The following is a 22,026-nucleotide window of genomic DNA, read 5'->3' on the forward strand; positions in this document are numbered from 1 at the left end:
CAACAATGAAGAGAGCCGAAATAACAATACAGATACGTTAAAACCGTGAGGAGCACGGGAAATTAGGACAGGCGTAGTGAGGAAGAACTACGGAGGGAGCCGGTAAAAAAGTGGAAAAGCCTACAAAAAGAACACAGGAAAGGGCACAAGCCACTCCCAGAACCCAGTCCCCAGAAAAAGCCTCAGTCAGCCCTTGCCCTCCTTCACAGTACCTTCAGTTTATGCAGCTCCACCGTCTCTGCCGCCATCTTGCTACCCCTCCACTCCGCTGGGCCCCCACTCGCGGCCTCCGCTCCCAGCAGCTCCCGCCCAGGAGCGGACAGCCAGGGTCAACCAATCACTGCCGCTCTTACTATCACCTCTTACCATCAACTCTTCCCATTCGTCAATAGCTGCCCTCCTCCTGCCAGCTTTCCCCACCTCTCAATAGGTGGGGCAGCGAGAGGGGCGGGTTCTGCTCCTTCCAAAGGACGGAAACGGCGGCCAATTGGGCGTCTTCGTGGCAGGCCCCCAGCCAATGGACGGTGGCAGCGCTAACCCGGTTCCACCAATAGAGAGACAGCAGATGAGCGTGGGCGGCTGCTTCCTGGAGACCACAGGTATAGAAGGGAGAGCTGCGCCCCTCGCCCATCGGCTTCTGAAGCTTGCAGGTAGGGTTTTACGGGAGACTGGAAGGGGTGCTCTGCGAAAATGGTGGCAGGCAGACAGTGATGGGGGGGCGGAAGCGGGGGCGGGGGTTGGAGCCGCGGTGAGTTAAATACCGAGAGAGAACCAGAGGGGAGCCGACGTACGAGAAAAGGACGCTGGGAAAAGCTTCGGGCAGGTTCAATATTAAGGTTTAGGGAATTTTAGGCAGAGAGGTGCTTCCTAACTAGACATCAACTTTAGACCAGCACGGTTTTAAGGAGCCAAGTGCAGACGATCTGAGCAGCCTTTGGATTTGGGGTTAGGGGTCCAACAGGAGGCTCTCAACTTAGGTTCCTTCCCAGCTCAACCCAAAATCCTGGGTAAATTCTCCCAAAGCCCCACGCTTGAGAGAAGGAATTAGGATGTTGGCTGCTGGGATGAGAGGACGGGCAAGCCCCAGAGTGAAGGTGAGGCTTGGAAGTAGCTTTACCCCCTCATGCCTCCTTAGTGAATCCTGTTTACCATTACCTGCTTCTGGAATTATGGGTGTATGTAACTTCTTCAGGCTTCCTTATTAACAACTTGAGGAAAATAAAGTGAAATACTGCTGTTTCCCTTGCTCCTTGAAGTAGGTGCCCACTCCTACACTTACTCCTTCAAGCTGAAGTATAAGAATCAAGGATTACCATGTGTCTCTAAGATGTAGAGAGGACTCTTCTTGCCTTTTAAGTATTTTACCTCCCAAGCCTTCAGTTTTTTTTGGTGCACGATGGGGATGTTCTCTCATTCCCAATACAGTTCAGGGGATTTGAGATATTCAGGAGACGATGTGGGAGGGCAAAAAAAAAAATCAAAGGGGGGTTGGGTTGAGAGGAACTAGAGGTGGACTCCTGCCTGACCCGCCACTGTGGTAGGATGAATGTGGGAGTAGCACACAGCGAAGTAAACCCCAACACCCGAGTGATGAATAGCCGGGGCATCTGGCTGGCCTACATCATCTTGGTAGGACTGCTGCATGTGGTGCTACTCAGCATCCCCTTCTTCAGTATTCCTGTTGTCTGGACCCTGACCAACGTCATCCATAACTTGGTGAGCGCTAACCCACACCCTTATACCCACCCCAGGTCTTTCCCAAAGTAAAATCCCCAATTATTTGGAGATATGCCTTCCTTTGGGATCTTCATCCTTGGGCTAAAGGACCATATTCTGCCCCTTCAGACTGCTGCCTTTTCTCTTCCCAGGCCATGTATGTCTTCCTACATACAGTGAAAGGGACACCCTTTGAGACCCCTGACCAAGGAAAGGCTCGGCTACTGACACACTGGGAACAGATGGACTACGGGCTCCAATTCACCTCTTCCCGAAAATTCCTCAGCATTTCTCCTATTATACTGTGAGTCCAGTGGGAGATATGGGAATGCTCCAAGAGCCAGGCCCAGGGGCCCACAGGGGAACTTAAAAAAGCAGACTAATCACTTAGACCCTTTGAAGATATTATGGCATACTAGGTCTAAATCTAGGGAGTGCAGTAAAAAATAGAAAGCAATAATCAAGCATTCCTTGCTGCCTCCTTGGTGGTAGGAGAACAGAGATGGGAAAACCAAGTAAAACCAACTGATTTTACATTTCCAAAAGATGTGAATCAATCAAGGCAGAACTGAGGTAAATCTGTGAAAACTGGCTTTGGGGAGTGGAAGCACAGAGGATTTAACAGTGATTCAGGCTGAAACTGCTTCAGCTGTCATTTGCCACTTGTCATTAACGATTATTAAACACACAAACTATCTTAAAAATCTCCAGTTGAAGGAGCTCATTATCTCCCTGACCCCTCAGATATTTTCAAATATCCTAGGACTATATGCAATAAAACTGGTCATTAAAATAGAAGAGAAAGTCACTCAACCTATTTCTTTTCTTCCAGCTACCTCCTAGCCAGCTTCTACACCAAGTATGACGCTGCTCACTTCATCATCAACACAGCCTCGTTGCTCAGCGTACTGCTGCCTAAATTGCCCCAATTCCATGGGGTTCGTCTCTTTGGCATCAATAAATACTGAGGGATGGGACTGGGGACCACATCGGAACAAAAGGCTGTAACATCTTTCCCTTCTCCATACTGTCTTTTCTTGGAAGCCTGAGAACTATACAACTGTTCCAAAACTCCCAGGACGAGAACAGATTGGAAAATGGGGCTCCCTGGGAGTAGCCCTGCTAGGAGCAGGCTTCTTTGAATCAGGAAAGGCACATGAGGTAAGGGACAAATCACTCCTCCACAGGAGGCCATGTTTGGGCAGCTTGTATGATTTTTCCATGTCTTCCAACCCCACTACCTTCCAGCTCTGTTTTGCTGTGTATTTCCCTCATAATAAAGGTCATATTTTTTTCAGATATGGCTACTCTTTGGTCAGCAGGGAAGGGAGGGAGATGTCCTCATAAGGCTGGGGAAGAAAGAACAGTGGTTTAATACACAAAGCTTCTCTAAGGTATTTTTATCCCCTCTCCTTCGGTTCAGGAGGTGTCCTTCACTCCAGCTAACACTTGGAGAGAGGATTCTCAAATGAGGAAAAGGACACTATCTATAAAGGCAAAGAAGAAAGGGAAGAAACAGGTTGCCAGTTACACATTTATAGAAAGATAATCCCCTGGCTTTAAATAGTTATGTACATACAAATATCAACAAACTTAAAAAAATACAAACCCTTGGATCATAAGGGGGCTACCAGGAGCCCCTTTATTTTATCCCCTCACTCAAGGGCAGAGGGCATGAGTCTGATTTTTTTTTTTTAATTATTTGGCCATCCCTGCAGCAACAAGCATGAAGTTCGGCAGTTACCCACAAGGTGACAGTCACAGGAAAAATTCAGAGTTCCCACTCTGAACTCTCATCTCCTATAATTAGGGTTACATGCTTTCTTGTTCTCTCTTTTAACTAGTATTGGGCTAACTAGTATATTCAGGAGGGAGCCCTGAAATGGGTCAAGAAATAAGATAGACTCATAGTTTTAAAAAGAGGAGGAAAGTCATCTGTTGCTGTAGAAGGAAAAGACAAGAAAAAGGCATACAGACCCTAGGGAAATACCCAGTTCCCACACTCCACTGGAAGATATTGTCCAGTCCGGGTCCATGCCCTAGGTCCTTTGCTCTAGCCACCCCCTATTTCTTTGGTATTGTCAGAAGACAAGATTCAGTTCCTTGGTACTGGTGGAGGAGGGAGAGTGGTTCTGGCGCTTCCTACTGAATGAACAATTTGAGCTTAAAAGTTGCCTTTTTAAAAACATTTTTAAATAAAGAAATCAAACTCCATCCTGTGCTATACACAGGTGTTTGGACTCCCTGACATTGATTTGAGGAAAGAAGAAAACAAGTGTCAACGTTGGAAGGGCCTCCTCACTTTCTTCCGCCTCTTCGGTTTGGCTTCTCCCTTGGGTACTGTGCTGTTGGGCTTGGAAGCTGTGGTGGCCCCAGGGCCAGGGTGAGCTGCAAAGAAGTTCCCATTGGACATCTGTCCCGGGGGGACTTGAAAGATCCGGTTCAAGAAATCCTGAAGGTCAGCAGGAGGGGCATCTGGAGTGGCTCTGAAAGGAAAACAGAACAACAATGAGGCAAGAGAGATTAAAAGTCTAACACAGGTAACTATGTTAAAGATATATTGAGTCAGTTGGTTTCTTTTTTTCTTTTTTTTAATAAATATATTTTATTGATTTTTTTTAGAGAGAGGGATAGAGAGTTAGAAACATCGATGAGAGAGAAACATCGATCAGCTGCCTCTTGCACACCCCCTAATGGGGATGTGCCCACAACCAAGGTACATGCCCTTGACTGGAATCGAACCAGGTACTTTTTAGTCCGCAGGCCGAAGCTCTATCCACTGAGCCAAACCGGTTTTGGCAAGTTGGTAGCTTCTTAAAGGGTAAGACATCTAGGTGTCCTAAGAACCATATTCAGAACTAGAATAATGGATAGATTATTGAAAGAAATATCACTTACCTCTGTCGCCCACTGGCGCCTGGCATCCGAGAACCAAATGAGATGTGATAGGGGACTTTATGAGTATCTGGGGAGATTCCTACTCGCTGACATCCAGCCCACTCTGCACACATGAGAAAGGATTAGCTCATACATCATGTAAGTATATATGAGCCCGTATTTCTACAGAACAGAAGTATACCTGTGATGTCATAAACCTTTCCATCCATTAGTGCAAAGTAGGTGATCTTGAGGCCCCACATACTTGACTCTGCCCAAAAGTCTCCTTCTTCAGCAGGATGCAGCCTGTTACATTCAGCACAATATCTGGCACTCTTAGGTTCCCGGTCCATTTCAAACCTCCTGCAACCCAACAGAAGGACAATTCCTTAATAATTTGTCAAGCCTGTGACATTTCTGTAGTCTCATTATGTGTTATTACATATGCCTATGCACACCCTTCTCTCAATCTTCTAACTTAAAGGTCAAAAATGTCTTTTTTAAAATAAACTTTTATTGATTTCAGAGAGGAAGGGAAAGGGAGAGAGAAACATCAATGATGAGAAAGAATCGTTAATTGGCTCCCTCCTGCATGGCCCACATGGGATTAAGCCCACAACCCAGGAGTGCCCTGACCAGGAATCAAACTGTGACCTCCTGGTTCATAGGTCAATGCTCAACCATTGAGCCATACCAACCGGGCTTTTTTCTTTTTCTTCTTACTAATTAGAATCCCCAATCTCTACAATATGACAGAGTGGAAACCCAAGGGTGCTTTTACCATTTCTATCCCACAACTACCAATAATACAAAGGTCTTTGGCTACCGAACCCCTAAGCTGTGGCTGTTACATTCCTATTTCATACCTGTGCTTTCCCTGGCATCGACTGCACATCATCGTATTCATTGCCTCTTTGAGGTCATCCTGCAGCTTGGACAGAAACTCATTCACTGACCGGCTCAGCTCATTCTCCGCCATTCGTTTCCTAAGAGAAGAAAGGCTTTGTAAATCAGAGGGTATTGAGCAAGAGGTAAAAGGAGACAGATCTATTGGCCTCTGAAAGGACTTTGGCTTACTATTGGGTCGGCAGCTAAGTAATTGCGGGTTTCACACATATATGGCTTCAGTTGAATTTTTAGGTTTGCAGATGTAGTACAAATGTAAAACACATTTTGTTATTTGATAGTTGGCTATTCAGCTGTTAATCAGTAAAAAAAGTTTTTTGATCTGTTTTGTAGTTTTCGTTTGGCGTTCGTTGAAAAATGGAAAATCAAAAGGAACATTTTTGTCATATTTTGCTTTTTTATTTCCGCAAAGGGAAAAACGCATCGCAAGCTCATAAAAAGTTATGTGCTGTTTATGGTGACGAAGCCTTAAAAGAACGGCAGTGTCAAAATTGGTTTGCCAAATTTCGTTCTGGTGATTTTTCACTCAAAGATGAAAAACGCTCTGGTCGTCCAGTTGAAGTTGATGATGCCCTAATCAAAGCAATAATCAATTCGGACTGTCACAGTACAACACGTGAGATTGCAGAGAAGCTTCATGTATCACATACATGCATTGAAAATCACTTAAGACAACTTGGCTATGTTCAAAAACTCGATACATGGGTTCCGCACGAACTGAAAGAATCACAGTTAACACAACGCATTAGCAGCTGCGATTTGCTAAAGAAACGTAATGAAAATGATCCATTTTTAAAACGACTGATAACTGGCAATGAAAAATGGGTTGTTTACAACAATATCAAGCGGAAAAGATTGTGGAGCAGGCCAGGTGAACCAACTCAAACAACATCAAAAGCTGATATTCATCAAAAGAAGGTTTTGTTATCAGTTTGGTGGGATTACAAAGGAATTGTCTACTTTGAACTCTTACCACCCAACCGAACGATCAATTCTGATGTCTACATTGAACAACTAACGAAATTAAACAATGCAGTTGAAGAAAAGCGGCCCGAATTGACAAATCGAAAAGGTGTTGTATTCCATCATGACAATGCAAGGCCACACACATCTTTGGTCACTCGGCAAAAATTAATGGAGCTTGGTTGGGATGTTTTGCCACATCCACCATATAGTCCTGACCTTGCACCATCTGATTACTTTTTGTTTCGATCTTTACAAAACTCCTTGAATGGTAAAAATTTCAATAATGATGATGATGTCAAATCGTACCTGATTCAGTTTTTTGCTAATAAAAACCAGAAGTTTTTTGAACGTGGGATTATGATGCTGCCTGAAAGATGGCAAAAGGTCATTGATCAAAATGGGCAATACATTACAGAATAAAGTTATTTAGTTCCATAAAAAAATTCTTTGATTTTTAAAAAATCCGCACTTACTTAGTTGCCGACCCAATAGAAAGACAAGCAATTTTCTCCACCTTTGAGGGCATTCACCCACAACTCCAGGGACCTCTGCTATTGAAGATTGTTCATTTACACCACCTGACAATTTCCTATCTCCAACTTACATCTCATACTCCTTCCGCCTCTCAGGGTTGCTGACGATGTCCCAAGCTGCCCGCAGAACCTTGAAGGCCTCCTCAGCCCGGGGATGATGGTTTTTGTCAGGATGAACCTGCCAGACAAAGATTTCATCACAGATCCATTCCAAACCTCTCCCCATCTTGGGTCAAACCTTATGTTAAGTGGTAGCCCTGGCCAGTGTGATTGGGCATCATCCCAAGCACCAAAAGGTTGCTGATTCAATTCTCAGTCAAGGGCACATGCCAGGATCACGGGCTCAATCCCCAGTAGGTAGAATGCAGGAGGCAGCTGATCAATGTTAGCTATCACACTGATGTTTCCTCCTCTCTTTCTCCCTTCCTCTAAAAAAAAAAAAAAATCAATTTTTTTTAAAAAACACACACAACTCATGTCAAATGGTTCTTTTTCACTCCCTTTTGGAGAGTCAATATAGTTTTTAAAAAAATTACATTATTGTTTAATGTATATGTCTCCTTTTCCCCCCATTGACCTCTCCCCAGCTGCTCCCACCCCCCCACCCCCAGTACATACTCTCACCCAACTACTGTCTGTGTCCATTGGTTATGCTTATATGCATTCATACAAGTCCTTTGGTTGATGTCTTGTCCCTCTTCCCTGACCTTCCCTCTGAGGTTTGACAGTCTGTTCAATGCTTCTGACTCTGCCTCTATTTTTGTTCATCAGTTTATGTTGTTCATTATATTCCACAAATGAATGAGATCATGCGGTATTTATCTTTCTCCGACTACTTTATTTCGCATAGCATAGTGCTCTCTAGGTCCATCAATGCTGTTACAAACGATGAGTTCTTTCTTTTTTACAGCAGTGTGGTAATTCCATTGTGTGGATGTACCAGTTTTTTAGTCCACTCAATCTGCTGATGGGCTCTTAGGCCGTTTCCAATCTTAGCTATTGTAAATTGCTAAGAACATAGGGGTGCATATTTCCTTTCTGGTCATTTAAAAAATATTTTTATTGATTTCAGAGAGGAAGGGAGGGGAAGAGATAGAAACATCAATGATGAGAGGGAATCATTGATTGGCTGCCTCCTGCAGGTTGGACCTAGGCATGTGCCCCCGACCAGAATTGAACCCGGGACCCCTGGGTCTGCAGGCTCTATCCACCAAGCCAAACCGGCTAGGGCTGACTGGTGTTTCTGGTTTCTTGGGATATAATCCTAGGAGTGGAATTACTGGGTCAAAAGGAAGTTCCTTTTTAATTTTTTGAGGAAAATCCATACTGTTTTCCACAGTGGCTGCACCAGTCTGCATTCCCACCAGCAGTGTACAAGGGTTCCTTTTTCCTCCACATCCTCGCCAGCACTTGGTATTCATTGATTTGTTGTTGATAGCCATTATGACAGGTGTGAGATGGTACCTCATTATCGTTTTGACTTGCATCTCTCAGATGATTAGTGACTTTGAGCATGTTTTCATATGTCTCTTGGCCTTCTGTATGTCCACTTTCGAAAAATGTCTATTTAGGACAAGCATGTCAAACTCAAAGGCTAACACAGGCCAAATAAATAAGGTTTAAGTTTATGTGGGCCGAAAAAAAAATAAAAGCTTCAATTTTCATAGAAACATGCTGAATACAAAGGGCTGAAATAAATGAGTAATCATTAATATAAAATAGAATTAATATTTTTATAATAAATATTTTCTTGAACATTTATCAGACACTGAATAACTGCACAAATTAATAAGCATAACACAAATAAACCTATTTTTCTTGTTCTCCGAAAGCAAAATATTTCTTGTTGCACACAGCACACCAAACAAGTTATGGCAATCGGCTGCTAAAATATTTGCTGCTAGTATTAGTGGAGAGAAATGGTGTGCTTGTGTATAAGGGAAATGAATGCAACATGATTATAATAGTCATTAGTGAACATTGTAGTTTGTTAATAATTATGTATAACAGGATATTATAAAAATTAAGTTATGTTAATAATTATGTATAACGATATTATAAAAATTAAGTTATGAAATTTTTATTAAAACATTTCTTATATACTGTTATATTGGCTGGGCTGCAAAAATACTTGTTGTGGGCTGAAAGTTTGACATGCTTAATTTAGGATCTTTACCCATTCTTTTCTTGGATTATCTTCCTTTTGTTAAACTGTATGAGTTCCTGTAATTTTTGGAGATTAAAACTTAATCAGATATTGGCAAATATTGTTCTTCCATATAGTGGGCTCACTTGCTTTGTTAATGGTTTCTTTATGCTGTGCAGAAGCTTTTTATTTTGATGTATTTGCATTTATCTTCTATTTCCATTGTCCTAGGAACTATATAGGCAGACATTGCTACAACATATGTCTGATATTTTGCTGCCTATGGATTTTTTCTAAGATTCTCATGGTTTCATGTCTTACCTTTAAGTCCTTTATCCATTTGAAGTCCTTTATCCATAGTTTAACTTTTTTTGCATGTATCTGTCCAATTTCCCAACACCATTTATTAAAGAGACTGATTTGACTCCACTGTATGCTCTTGCCTCCTTTGTCAAATATTGAGCGTAATGGCTTGGTTGTTTTCTGGGTTCTCTGTTCTGTTCCACTGATCTATATGTGCCAGTACCAGGTAGCTATGAGAAGAATGGCTTTGTGATATAGTTTGATACCTGGTATTGCGATCCCTTCAACTTTGTTCTTCCTTCTCAGGATTGTTGCAGCTATTCAGGATCTTTTTTTATTCCAGGTGAATTTTTGGTTCTAGGTCTGTGAAATATGCCATTGATATTTTAATTGGGATTGTATTGAATCTATAGATTGCTTTGGGTAGTATGGACATTTTAATGATGTTGCTTCTACCAATCCATGAACACGGTATATTCTTCCATTTGTTTATATCTTCATCTATCTCTTTTTTCAGTGTCCTGTAGTTTTGAGTACAGGTCTTTTAACTCCTTAGTACAGGTAAGTTTATTCCTAGGTATATTAATTTTTTTTGTTGCAATGGTAAATGGGATTTTTTGTTTGTTTCTCTTTTATATTGGTGTATTAAAAAACCCCATAGATTTATGGGTATTAATTTTGTATCCTACTACATTGCCAAATTCATTGATTAAGTCTAGTAATTTTTTGATGGAGTCTTTGGGGTTTTCTATGTATAATATTATGTCATCTGTGAATAATGACAGTTTTACTTCTTTTCCAATTTGGATCCCTTTTATTTCTTCTTCTTGTCTGATGGCTATGACTAGCACCTCCAATACTATGTTGAACAGGAGTGAAGACAGTGGGCATCCCTGTCTTGTTCCTGTTTCTGACAGGGCTTTACGTGGGGTGGTGCTGTATTGCTTTCTGGAACTGATAGGCCCCTCTTCAACCCAGTTTCTCAGGGCTCTTTGGAGCTATTCAGAGTCCTTGTTTCCTTTGTAAAACTCAGGATATGGGCCAGGTATGGCAGTATTAGCTCTCTTGAGGCTGCTGGCAGGGGCTGGCTCTTCAGGAGAAAAATGGTTTGGAGGGTCACAAATGTCTCAGTGCCGGATTCCTGGTCACCTCTTCCTGCTCTGCTTTCCTCCACAGCTTCTCCCCAGACCCCACAAATCACCTCTATCTGCAGCACAGTCTCAGGTGAGTGTTTGTAATTGAAAGGTCCTATGAACTGGTTTTAACAAATAAAAGCGAAGACAAAGGCAAAAAATCCAAGAGACTGAGTTTCTCTACCCACAGTAGATAAAACTTTCCCTTCCCTCATCCCTGGCACCACGCTGCTTACGCAGTTCTTCAGGCCACCTTTCTGGGCGCAGCCTCTCTCAGCCGTGGCCTGAGATCTATCAATAGATCAGTGTTTTTCAACCTTTTCTGGGCAAAGGCACACTTGTTTCTTGAAAAAAATCACGAGGCACACCACCATTAGAAAATGTTAAAAAATTTAACTCTGTGCCTATATTGACTATATATAAAGTAATTCTCTTAAATAGGAATCAAATAAACACAAAGAAAGTATTTTATAATTACTTTATTATGAAATATTAAGTAAACAAAATAGTGAAAAATTATAAAATTCTTGTCTTGTCTGCACCTACGGCACACCAGGAACAGCAGTTGAAAAACGCTGATCTAGATTGCCCAACTGCTAGCACACTACGGACTTCCTTTCCACAGTCGGATATTACGCCTGTCCCCAAGAGACATGGCCTTGGTGCAGTGCAGCTTCCTCCTGACCCTCATCCTGGTGGTCGCATGTGTCTCTCCAGCCCAGATTTCCTGATCCTACAGTTTTCCAGGCATCCTCGGCACCACTCAGCTGCAAACTGTCTCATCAGCTGTGTCTAATTCACCAATTCCAGCTCTCCAATTTAGTTTCTTCTATCTGCTCCAGGACAAGCACAGGACCCATCTGTCTATTTGGCCACCATTTTCTCCTCTCAATATAGCTTAATAATTAATTGCTCTGGCTCTGCAGAGAGATCTCTGTTCAAGTCACAGCTCTGTTGTTACAGAAAACGGGAAAAGAACCAAGCAACACTTAGAGAGATGGCATTACATTTATTACGCGTGGGCCCAGAGGAAAATGTCTCTCAAATTCTGGACCCCAACGTGGAGGAACTTTCCTTATTTATATGCTTTTACCTCGTTTGTCTCCCAAATATGGGGTGTTTCCAGCCCCCTTTGCAAATTCTTAAAGAACCCCTATGTGCTGGGACCTTGAAATCTCAACCAAAGGCTTGGCCTGGTGCCAGCACTGATAACTTCATCCAGAGAAGGTTTAATGGCCTCTCTGAAGTGGGAGTAGTCTTATTTCCTTATTACTTAAGCAAGCAAACATTTACAGAAGCCAAATAGTAGGGTTAAAATTTCAAAGAGCAGTTTTTATATAAGATAGATGCTTCACTATCACTGTTAGCTACATAACCTAGAATATTTTATCTATCAAGGATTGTTGGGAATATTAAATGAGAATACTTGTGAAGTCCAGAATCTGTACTAGGGTGATCCTCCATCCCAGTGCACCTGGGACTGTCCCAGTTTTAGCACTGAAGTTCATGTCTCAGGAAACCCTCAATCTCGGGCAAACTGGGATGGTTGGTCACCTGACCTGGCACATATATACTAATCTCTCACATTTAAACTTTATCGTCAGTTATAAAATAAGAGTTCCACAGATGTAACATTCTCACTTTTCTAGCTAGAAAATTCTCATATCTACTCAAAACTTCCTACAATAGTTTGCCTTTCTGTCCTAGAAACGAAATACCATATTATGATACAGGGTTTTTATCCCCTTTTCAGCCTTTCTCCAAGACAAATAACTTCTCTTCCTACTGCTTATTATTCCCATCCTCGTTCCTCCAAAATTCAGACATAAAGCTAGTCTCTTGACTGATGCCAATAAGCAAAATGCTGTTAACTCTCCCATATTCCCAGGATAACAGAATAGCCTTGCAATCATGGTCACTCTAGGGCCTAATAAGGGCAGTGAGAGATTGTATAAAAGAACCTCACTGACACTCTGACCAAGAAGGGAACTCTGGGGTGTGAGGCAGGGTGTTGAGGACTGGGTAACTTAACATCATCTACTCCAAAGAAGTAAGTTGAAAATGATATTTTTTTGGAAGAATGATATTCCACAAAAGAGGATATCTGCTAAAAAGACATGAAGGTGAGAAAAAGAGCTCTACTATTAGTAACTATTTAAGTGTATGCACTTGTTCCCCACTCTAAGAATATCCCAGGCTATCAACTAAGGGCATACATTTCCCACCAAACTAATTTAGTCTCTTGTAAGTAGCAGGTCTGGTGCTTTATTGTGCCTTGAATGGTTAGTGGAAACCATGGTTGTCCATTCCTTTGGTGTCATGCAACTGTTGAGGTAATCTGCACACTGTGATATTGTACCAGTCTAGTTCCATACATTCAGTCAAACAGGCTACCTGTGCAACTTACACACATTATTTACATTCATAATATAGTTTCACTTATACAGAAATAGAAACAATCATTTAAAAATAGCAATCTAATATTAACTTCTAATAACAATTTGCATGCTTGTATTAAATCATTTCCCTTAAGCATGTGGTGTGTCACAACTCCCACCTACCGTGTTTCCCTGAAAATAAGACCTAGCGCGTGGAAAGATAAGACATCCCCTGAAAATAAGACCTGGCGCAACTTTGGGAGAAAAAATTAATATAAGACACTGTCTTAATTTTCGGGGAAAAAGGGTATTAACTTCCTTTTTATTAATAAAAGCAACCATATTTTCATATATGACATACATTTGCACATATTTCTGATTTATATCCCATTTTCCTTCCCTTTCTCACTCTGGGTTGCTGGTCTTTTATTTTTTTAAATATTTTTATTGATTTCAGGGAGGGAAGTAGTGGGAGAGAGAGAAATATGGATGAGAGAGAAGCATGGATCGGCTGCCTCCTACATGGCCCACAATGGGGACTGAGCCAAAACCCGGGCATGTGACCTGACCTGGAATCTAACCGTGACCTCCTGGTTCACAGGTCGATGCTCAGCCACTGAGCCGGGCTGGGCTGCTGGACTTGAAATAGCTTTTCTTTCACTGGTCATGGAATAATCACTCACAAGCACTCCCTGAACTGTCCCACACTAGGTCCACACTTGCGTTTCTGGGACAGATGGCTGAATTTCTCTATATTCAGAAACACCCCTCATTTGTTCAGGGAGAGGAACTGACAAGCTTTCTGACTAGGTCTCTTCTCCACCCTAGCAGAGGGACTTCATCTCAACATTTCAAAGTGAGTGAGTCCAACACTGCCATATATACCGTTCCATTTATTTTCATTACGAAAAAGAGAATCACCCAGCTGGTGTGGCTCAGGGGTTGACCATCGACCTAGAACCAGGAGATCATAGTTTGATTCCAGTCAGGGCACATGCGGGGTTGTGAGCTTGACCCTCAGTTGGGGGCATGCAGGAGGCAGCCGACTGATGACTCTCTCTCATCATTGAGATTTATATTGCTCTGATTGATGACTCTCATCATTGAGGTTTATATTGCTCTGATTGATGACTCTCTCTCATCATTGGGGTTTATATTGCTCTCTCCCTCTAACTGAAATCAATAAAAACATATTCAAAAATAAAAAAGTCTTTATGACTCTTTTCTAAGAATTAAAGTTACCCTTTAGCTTAAAGTTGATTTTCTTCTCTGCGCTCCCTTTATTCTACTCTCCCTAAAATTAGAAAATAAAATATAGGCACAAGAGGGATAGGAAACAGGGGAAGGATACTCACTGTTACTGCCAACTGCCTATAGGCCTTCTTCATTTCAACATCTGATGCTGTGGCTTCAACCCCCAACACGTGGAAAGGATTTAGCTCATCTTCAGGAATCCCAGCCATGGTCAAGAGTCGAGTCACTTCCTCTTCAGGATGGTAATAGCGACCGCTAGCTCCAGGTGCATTCTCTTGTCTGTTAGTCCTCTGTTTGACCCAAGGCAACTCCAGCCAACCCCACTGAACCATCCTTACCATTTGCTGCCACAGCCTGCTATCTCGCAGTACAATCAGACAACGCTGTAAGGTGGGAGAATCCAGCCAAGAGAAGAGCCAGGTGGCTTTAGCTCTCCAGCCCAACCGGTCACCCAGTCTCACAAGAAACTGCCAGCCCAACTGCAGACAGCCCAACAAGAGGGCCAGAGCCTGAAGCAGCAAAGCACCCAGTAGCCTAAGAAAACGGGTGATCAGCCCTGCCCCGTAGCAAAACCCCTGGTTCAGAAATTGGAATATTACCTGGGCCCAGGCCCCCAGTCGCCCTGCCCAGACTCCTGCCCAGACTCGAAAAAGGTCCAAATCACTGCCTTTCAGCTGCCTGCATGCATAGATTAGATGGCCACAAGTTTCCACATACTCTCCCACCAATACCAACAGTTCGATCAGCCACCAGAAACCTGCTTGTCCAAGCTGGCACAGTTCTTCTGCTCCCCATAATCCCAAGCCTCTGCGCTTATCCGCTTGACTCCGCTTCCTGCCCAGCCGATGTCGCCCAGGGGACCTGGGATCCCTGCGTCCACCCTCCCAAGTATCGTCCTTGGCTGAAACCCGGTGCCGCTGTCTCCGGGGTGGAGGTTTCTTTCCACTGGGCACACGTGAAGAATCACTGGGGAACTTGGGTTCCTCCTCCTCATATTCCTCTTCCAACTCTTCGTGTTCTCCTAAAGCTGGAGACATACAATGGTGGCAAAAGTTGCTAGAAGAGTTGTCTCCTCCACCCCCAGAGTAAGGCTCTTCATGACCCCAGGGGTTCCCTGGCTGTTGCAAGCAGATGGAATGGAAATAAAAGAAGGGTTTTCGTCCTCCTGGTGCCCAGCCTCATTCTCTCTTGAGAGTTCCTGCTCCACTCCTGACTCTTCTTCTGAAGATGCCTCACTCTGATCAGGGTCCTCTCCATTTCTAGGGGGTCCTGGACCCCTTGGGGGGCCATGGCTTGGATCCCACCAGTGGGCTGGGTTTGGAGGCTGTGTGTACTTAGGACTAGAATGCTTTGTGAGGCAGCGGGTACCATTAGGAGCAGGCCTCGCTGAGTCCCTGAGTCCTGAGAATGAAAGTATTTCAGGGTCCAGAGAAGGTCCTAAAGTCCCGAGGGAGGCACCACCACTGTGGTGGGCTCCACACAACTGTCTTTCTCCGGGGTGCTTCTGGGCCATGACCCCCTGGCTTCCAGAAGATTTTAGGTCACAGCCATCATGGTAAGTTCGGATGCCTGTAACAAAGTATCAAGTTGAGTCAAGGATAGGTCCGAGAAAGGGGTTAAATTGAGGCTATATATATATAGCATATAGAATGCATCCACCTCCCTTACATTCCCAAGTCCTTTGGGGGCATTTATTACCTCTAGCAATACTCCCTGCCCCCTCCTCCAACTCCACTTAAGTTTTTCTTCTCTCCCCTGAAAGATACAGCTCTGGTTCCGGAAAAGAGGGAGGTACCGCAAAGGTTGAAGTCCGGGGATCACTCTGGGGAAAAACGGAAAGACGATCGAAAGGAGGGCTGCAGGCTGCCTGAGAAGGGTGGGGACCCTGCGGCCCTTAAAGAAAACCTGGAGGCGGAGCTTGGGGTTGCCCCTAAGAGACAGACAACCAGGGAACCCTGAGTCCGGGCAGACGGGGAGAAGGTAACGTACCGAAGAGCGGCGGTAACTCCTCCCCCCTCGAGCCGCTGGGCCCAGATCCAAGGCAACTAAGAGCGGCTCCCCGGGCTCCGCCTCCCGCTCAAGCTCTGCTTCCGCCTTCGGTCCTCGTCGCTAACGCCGACCTACGCCTACTTTCACTTCCGGGGTCACCACAGAAGACAGGAAGGAACAGGAAAAGTGGTTGGCTGAAGCGCGAGCCAGTCTAGCGAGCGGCGTGTCCAATCAGAGGAGGCGGTCCTCGGGGAAACGCGGGCTCCGCCCCTTAAAGGGCCCGCGGCCGCAGCCCTCCGCGTGCTGAAGTAGAATCCCTGCAAGTTGCACCCGTGGAAGCGAAGCAAGTGGGTGCTGCTGCAACAGTGCCTGCGCTTTGGGGACAGATTCTTAGGGTTCCTCTGGCTGGATTTTTTGGGCTTTCCCGAGACTGGGAGATAGAGGACAGCCTCTGAGCCATAGTTTTGCTTCCCTTTGCGGACAAAACTAGGGAGCCTAGAGGGGCCACCGCCCTGACCCCTTCCTCGCTGGCTGAGGACAGAGGCTCTTTTGTATCATGTCCTCTCCAAGAGGCGACACCCCGGGCCAGCCCCCGCCCTGGTCCCCCCTAGCACTGCCCCTTCTTTCCCAGCAACCCACGGCCTCCCCGGCTTCTGACCCAGCTGGCGAACCGCCCCGTGTGTCTGCAGCGACCACGGCCCGGATCCGCCCCTCTGGACGCGGCTCCAGGCTTCCTGACGGAGCGGGGCCCGGCCGGAGAGCACCACGAGCGCAGCGGGACCGGAGCGGAGAGCCGAACGCCGCGCCCTCCGCCGCAGGCTGCTTTACATCTCATTTGCATACCGAGCCGCTCGGTGGACGGAGACCGGCGACCCCTCCCCCACGCGGCCCGGCTCGGCGCGGCCTGGGGGTCCCTCCTCGGCACACGCCCTCTCGCCAGCCCTCCTGGCAGGCCTGGCCTTACTCCGCCAGCTCGTCCACCCACGGACCCCTCGCCGGCGGCCCAGGGCGGCGAGAGGCTCGGCCCCAAACCCCCAGCCCCGACCACCCGCTCCTCCAGAAGACAATACTCCCATTCTCTGGGAAGTGGGAGAAACCAAGGCAAAGCTAGGGGGGCGCTGAGACCCCACAAGGGGCTCCGAAAGCTCCCAGTTGTCGAGTCATCGCCTAAGCATTCAGAGACTTCTCCGCAAACCTCTGGCGCACCCAGGGCCCTCCCCTGCTGTGGGTGGTGGGGGGGGGGGGCGGGGGGTCTCTGGTCCCAGCCTCAAGCAGGAGGTCAAGTGTGTTCCCCCACACACAGGGGGAAGAGTTGGAGGGGCCCGCCCCGTGATGTCACCCCCCCCACCCCCCCACAGCTGGTTGCTTTTAGTTCACGGGGCTTGGGCTGCGACTTGCAAGAGTTTTTAGGGGGCCACGAACTGAATGGCCTTGGGGGTGCCGACGCCCGACAACCGCCGGGACACCTAGGACCTCCGGGCAGGGATGCAGCTGGGGGTCCAGGGGAGCACTTCTACCCCCTTCCTCTCCTCAGCCCTGGCAGGGTGGTGAGTAGTTAACACCCCCTCCCAAACCTCTCCTTGCTTGTTTAGGGTCCCTAGGCTTCCAAGAGAATTGAGGAGAGGAACCCCAGGGATTCCCCAAACCAACCCTTCCAGCCTGTTAGGACCTTCGCGTCCAGAAGAAGACAGCTGAAGGAATGTGGCTGCAGCCACCCTACCCCTCTCCCACGGTGCCCCCAACGCCAGCCCCGCCTTGGTGTGCTCCTCTCAGGAACCGAGTGCCCATCGCACTGTCAGCCCTGAGTCCCCCGGGGAAAGGGAGGGATGGGGAAAGCCCCAGTGTCCTGAGGGGAGGAGCAAGAGGCCACCGGAACCTGTCTGTGGGCAAGGTGCCTGCTTATTCCGTGGGGTCCCGAGGCTGGACTGGCTGGAGGCCTCTCCCCCAACAGCTCCATCTTTCAAGAAGCAGAGACTTGAAACCATGGCAAATGTGGATTCCTTGCCCCAAACTCTTTTGGTTCCTGCCCCTCCTCCCTCTCCCCTGGGGTTGGAACTGCCGTCCAAAGACCCCACCCTTCCCTCCTCTTTCCCCTCCTCCTCCCCCTTTTATTAACCCCGCCTTTCCGAGTCCAGCGTGGTCAAGTTGAGTCCCAGCTGCAGATGGGGCGAGCTTTCTTTTTCCAGCTGGAATAAGTTGCTGCAGTCCCATTAGTGCCCCTGGACTCCTCCTTCCGCAGATCTTAGGACTTCCTGCTCCTCGCATCCCACCCTGGAAAGTTAGGGGGCAAAAAAAGGTCCATCTCCTTATAAGATTTTCATTTATGTTTGTTTTTTTAAATATATTTTTTATTGATTTTTTTACAGAGAGGAAGGGAGAGAGAGAGAGAAACATCCATCAGCTGCCTCCTGCACAACCCCCACTGGGGATGTGCCCGCAACCAAGGTACATGCCCTTGACCGGAATCCAACCTGGGACCTTTCAGTCCGCAGGCTGACGCTCTATCCACTGAGCCAAACCGGTTTCGGCTTCTTTTACGTTTTAGTTAGTGTCCTTGCTGCACAGCTGGCTCCCCTCGACCCAATCCTGTAAATTTTTTTAGTTACCCCGGTAGGGCCATGCTCCCTTCTGAAGTTGGGCTTTCTTCCAATGAAATAGCGGTACAAAGTCCTCAAAATTCATGGACACCTGAGTTGCTGCCCCCTACTCCCTTGCAGGTTTCCCGCACCCCTCAGGACGTCCATGGATGGATGAGAGGAGCTGACATTGACCTCCCCCTCTGGGACCACCTTCTCTTCCTGCCATGGAGGAAGCTTTGCTGCCCCTGGCCATGACCTCTGACCCCAGGCCCTTTAATCAACAACTCCCAGAGCCTCCAGACCCAAGATGTGTCTTGGAACCCCAGGACAACCCTGAACTGGCACCTGCCCTGGTGTGTGCTCTCTGCTGCTGCTTTGGAGTCATCTACTGCTGCTTCGGTGAGGGCAGAGCCAGGGTTCTGGGGGGCAGCTGCCCAAGACGGTCACCCTCAAGGATGCTGTTACCTTTCTCCTTTGCTCCTGGGCTACCTCTCCTACTCCACCAGGGAGTGCCTACCCTCAGCATGGCCCATTCTGCTCCTGCCGGCTCTTCTAGTTATGCCCCCCATGCCCTCCAGCTGTGACCCCCGGCACTCTCGCTTGCCTTCCCCACGCCTTCTACCTCAAAACTCCATCCCCAAATTATCATCCATGCTTCAGGCTCCTTCACCTTTCCCTAAGGACCTGAACCAGCTTATGCCGATCGCTTCCCATCTACCATCCCCAGAAGGACTGGACCTTTTTTCTATACCTCCTCCTTTCCCTCCCGTCCCCTCACAGATCCTGAAAGGTCTCTGCCCTCCCTGGTATTACTCCTTTCTGCCTCTTGCCTTGAGATCGCTGGGTGTGCTGCTCCCGTCTTCTTTTTTTTTAAATATATTTTATTGACTTTTTTATAGAGAGGAAGAGAGAAAGGGATAGAGTGTTAGAAACATCAATGAGAGAGAATCATCGATCAGCTGCCTCTTGCACCCCCCCCCCACTGGGGTGCAACCAAGGTACATGCTCTATCCCCAGGCCCATGCTCTATCCACTGAGCCAAACTGGTTTCGGCATGCTGCTCCCGTCTTCTGCTCTTCTGTTCACCATCAGAGTCAGCCCTATGGACTCCTCCCACCCCTCCCTACCTCTCAGTGCCCTGCTCCCTTCCCAGGTTACCGCTGCTCCAAGGCGGTGATGTTCCTCTCCGGCCTGCTGGCAGGGGCTCTGGTGATCTTTCTGCTGTGCCACAAGGAGCGGGTGCTGGAGACCCAGCTGAGCCTGGAGGTGAGCGCGGGCATCGCGCTGGGCATCGGACTCCTCTGCGGCCTGGTCACCATGCTGGTGCGCAGTGTCGGGCTCTTCCTGACTGGCCTCCTGCTAGGCCTAACGCTGGGTGCCGGGGCCCTGCTGGGCACGGAACCCATCTACCAGCCACCTTCAGCCTGGGTGCCGGCCGGGGGGCTGGTGGGGCTGGCACTGCTGGGAGCCCTGCTCACGCTTCGGTGGCCACGTCCGTTCACCATTCTGGGCACAGCCCTGCTGGGCGCCGCGGTGCTGGTGGCCTGTGCTGACTATTTCCTGGAAGGGCTGGCCCTGGGCAGTCGGCTAGGCCAACGCTTGCAGGCACTCCCAGCCTTGCCTCCTCTCTGCTGGTATAGCTGGGCCTTGCTGGGGACTTGGCCAGCCCTGGGGGCTCTTGGGGCCCTGGCCCAGTGGAAGCTCGTGGACGAGGAACATGGAGGCCACGCCAACGGTGAGTTAGTGCCATGGTACAGGAGCAGCCAGCCTGTGCCTTCTCCTGTCCCCAGGGCCAGACTTGAGGAGGGGAAGGGAAATACACTTGAGAGGAGAGAGGCGGTGTCTAGGGAGAGCAGGGCAGGACGTTAGAGAAAGGACATTAGAATTGGAGGAGCCAAAAGTCTGGGTAAGAATGAGAAGAAAAATTGTCGGGGGAATGGGGAAGCTATTTATTGGAGGCTGCTTATGGGAAATAAGGAAGATCTCAGGGAAGTCCAGGAGGAGAGAGTAGGGACTCCAAAGAAGGCTTTCTTCTAGAAGAACTGGGGGGAGACAGGTTTGATAGAGCCAGAACAAGATCACATGGGTTTCTCTGGAGTGGCAGTGTGTTTGGGGGCGGGTTCTGGGGCCTAAAGAGGCCTCCCTCAGTCTGCGTTGCCCCCTCCCAAGCAGTGGTGTTGAGCCACCAGCGAAGGCACCTCCAGCTCCTTCGCATCCGTCAGCAAGAGGCCAAGTGGCACCGGACGGCCCCCGGGGTGGGGCTCTGTGAGGGCAGCTTCCAGAGGCAGCTCCCCCCCAGCGCCCGGAGCCCTGCCGACAGTTTGGCGCCAGTGAGTGGTGGGGAGGGGGCGTGCTGGGAGGTGGGGGAGAGGGTACATGGGGATAGTCAGGGTGGGACAGGGACTGACCCAGGCCCCTCCTCCTGTCCTCTCTGCCCTGTGCTCCTCCAGAGTTATCTCCAGAGCCTTCGAGATCGCCAACTGGGACCAGGCAGCCAGGCCACAGCCCCCCACACCATCCTGGACCTGGATTCTGGCTATGGTTCCACTATACCCCTCACCACACCTTCTGGTTCCACCCAGACCTGACCCTAAACCTCCACTGATACCCCTGTGCCCCTAGCAAGGGCCTGGGAGCACGAGGTGGGCAGGACCGAGCCCACAGGACTCACACACAAACTTCCCCGCCTCTTAGACCTGGGGATGGGATCTGTGCTCCAACCTAGACCAGACCCGTAGGGAGAGGCTTCAGAGACAGAGGAATCTTGGGGAGGGGAGAGGAATGGACGTATGAGTAGCTACGTCTGTCAATAATAGAGGTGCCCTGCTCCCTAAAGTAACTGACTCCCTAATTCCCTCCACATCAAGGGTGGGGGACGACCTTCCCCAGAGAGCCTTTTATATGCCTGCCTCCGTGTGCCACAAAATGGTAAAGTAAGGGGTTTTGTTTCTGTAGGAACTGTAGGAAATCAGGAAGCCTCCTAAAGCACTTGATAGCTATTTTTTTTATGTGTTTTTATTGATTTTTAGAGAGAGAGAGGAATGGAGAAGGGATAGTGAGATAGAAACATCGATGAGAAAGAAGCATCGATCGGCTGCCTTCTGCACAACCCCTACTGGGGATCAAGCCCACAGTTGGGACATGTGCCCTGACCTGAAGTCAAACCAGCAACCTCTTGGTTCATAGGCTGATGCTTAACCACACAGCCACACTGGCTGGGCACTAGGTAGCTTTTTGGTGGGGAGA

General features: G+C 47.6%; 4 protein-coding genes across 14 annotated transcripts in view; 2 read left to right on the forward strand and 2 right to left on the reverse strand.

Moving 5' to 3' along the window:
* The window catches only part of LOC118730400 (SAP domain containing ribonucleoprotein), a 57,993-nt gene extending 57,620 nt beyond the window's left edge, over nt 1–373 (reverse strand). For all 3 annotated transcript variants that reach the window (XM_036458355.2, XM_036458354.2, XM_045588060.1), the window contains exon 1: nt 213–373. In XM_036458355.2, the coding sequence (XP_036314248.1) occupies nt 213–248 (36 nt within the window). In that variant the 5' untranslated portion in view covers nt 249–373. The remainder of the gene's footprint in view (nt 1–212) is intronic.
* Nucleotides 374–439: 66 nt separating this feature from the next.
* On the forward strand, nt 440–3,013 carry ORMDL2 (ORMDL sphingolipid biosynthesis regulator 2). Of its 4 annotated transcripts, none has more exons than XM_036458357.1 (4): nt 440–451; nt 853–1,716; nt 1,869–2,020; nt 2,549–3,013. In XM_036458357.1, exons 2-4 carry the CDS (start codon nt 1,543–1,545, stop codon nt 2,682–2,684), a joined length of 462 nt encoding a protein of 153 aa, XP_036314250.1. In that variant the 5' UTR covers nt 440–451; nt 853–1,542; the 3' UTR covers nt 2,685–3,013. The 4 variants fall into 4 exon arrangements, with proteins under 4 accessions (XP_036314250.1, XP_036314251.1, XP_036314252.1 ...); XM_036458358.2 differs by lacking the exon at nt 440–451 and adding an exon at nt 513–650 and having other exon boundaries at nt 1,542–1,716; XM_036458359.2 differs by lacking the exon at nt 440–451 and adding an exon at nt 584–650 and having other exon boundaries at nt 1,426–1,716.
* Nucleotides 3,014–3,236: 223 nt separating this feature from the next.
* Nucleotides 3,237–16,341, reverse strand: DNAJC14 (DnaJ heat shock protein family (Hsp40) member C14). The gene is given in 8 exon segments (XM_036458342.2): nt 3,237–4,202; nt 4,615–4,717; nt 4,796–4,956; nt 5,460–5,579; nt 7,070–7,176; nt 14,314–15,311; nt 15,314–15,781; nt 16,202–16,341. Coding segments are annotated over 7 exon segments (2,109 nt in total). The 5' UTR covers nt 15,726–15,781; nt 16,202–16,341; the 3' UTR covers nt 3,237–3,994.
* LOC118730395 (transmembrane protein 198) lies at nt 16,033–21,786 on the forward strand. 6 transcript variants are annotated; one of them, XM_036458347.2, is made up of 5 exons: nt 16,033–16,192; nt 18,919–19,179; nt 19,934–20,515; nt 20,950–21,110; nt 21,231–21,786. In XM_036458347.2, the coding sequence occupies exons 2-5, from the start codon at nt 19,005–19,007 to the stop codon at nt 21,366–21,368; spliced, it is 1,056 nt and encodes a 351-aa protein (XP_036314240.1). In that variant the 5' UTR covers nt 16,033–16,192; nt 18,919–19,004; the 3' UTR covers nt 21,369–21,786. The 6 variants fall into 6 exon arrangements, with proteins under 6 accessions (XP_036314240.1, XP_036314239.1, XP_036314242.1 ...); XM_036458346.2 differs by lacking the exon at nt 16,033–16,192 and adding an exon at nt 17,411–17,748; XM_036458349.2 differs by lacking the exon at nt 16,033–16,192 and adding an exon at nt 17,411–17,748 and having other exon boundaries at nt 20,953–21,110.
* The last annotated feature ends 240 nt before the right edge of the window (nt 21,787–22,026 follow it).

The sequence above is a fragment of the Pipistrellus kuhlii genome, unplaced genomic scaffold (genome assembly GCF_014108245.1).
Source record: "Pipistrellus kuhlii isolate mPipKuh1 unplaced genomic scaffold, mPipKuh1.p scaffold_m20_p_3, whole genome shotgun sequence".
In the NCBI taxonomy this organism is placed as follows: Eukaryota; Metazoa; Chordata; class Mammalia; order Chiroptera; family Vespertilionidae; genus Pipistrellus; species Pipistrellus kuhlii.

Bases quoted from the DNA above. Each gene is read 5' to 3' on its own strand.
- ORMDL2 (XM_036458357.1), top strand. From the start codon at position 1,543: ATGAATGTGGGAGTAGCACACAGCGAAGTAAACCCCAACACCCGAGTG. The intron at 1,717-1,868 runs GTGAGCGCTAAC...TTCTCTTCCCAG, and splicing joins CCAACGTCATCCATAACTTG to GCCATGTATGTCTTCCTACA. The intron at 2,021-2,548 runs GTGAGTCCAGTG...CTTTTCTTCCAG, and splicing joins AGCATTTCTCCTATTATACT to CTACCTCCTAGCCAGCTTCT.
- LOC118730395 (XM_036458347.2), top strand. From the start codon at position 19,005: ATGGAGGAAGCTTTGCTGCCCCTGGCCATGACCTCTGACCCCAGGCCC. The intron at 20,516-20,949 runs GTGAGTTAGTGC...CCCCCTCCCAAG, and splicing joins ACATGGAGGCCACGCCAACG to CAGTGGTGTTGAGCCACCAG. The intron at 21,111-21,230 runs GTGAGTGGTGGG...GTGCTCCTCCAG, and splicing joins CTGCCGACAGTTTGGCGCCA to AGTTATCTCCAGAGCCTTCG.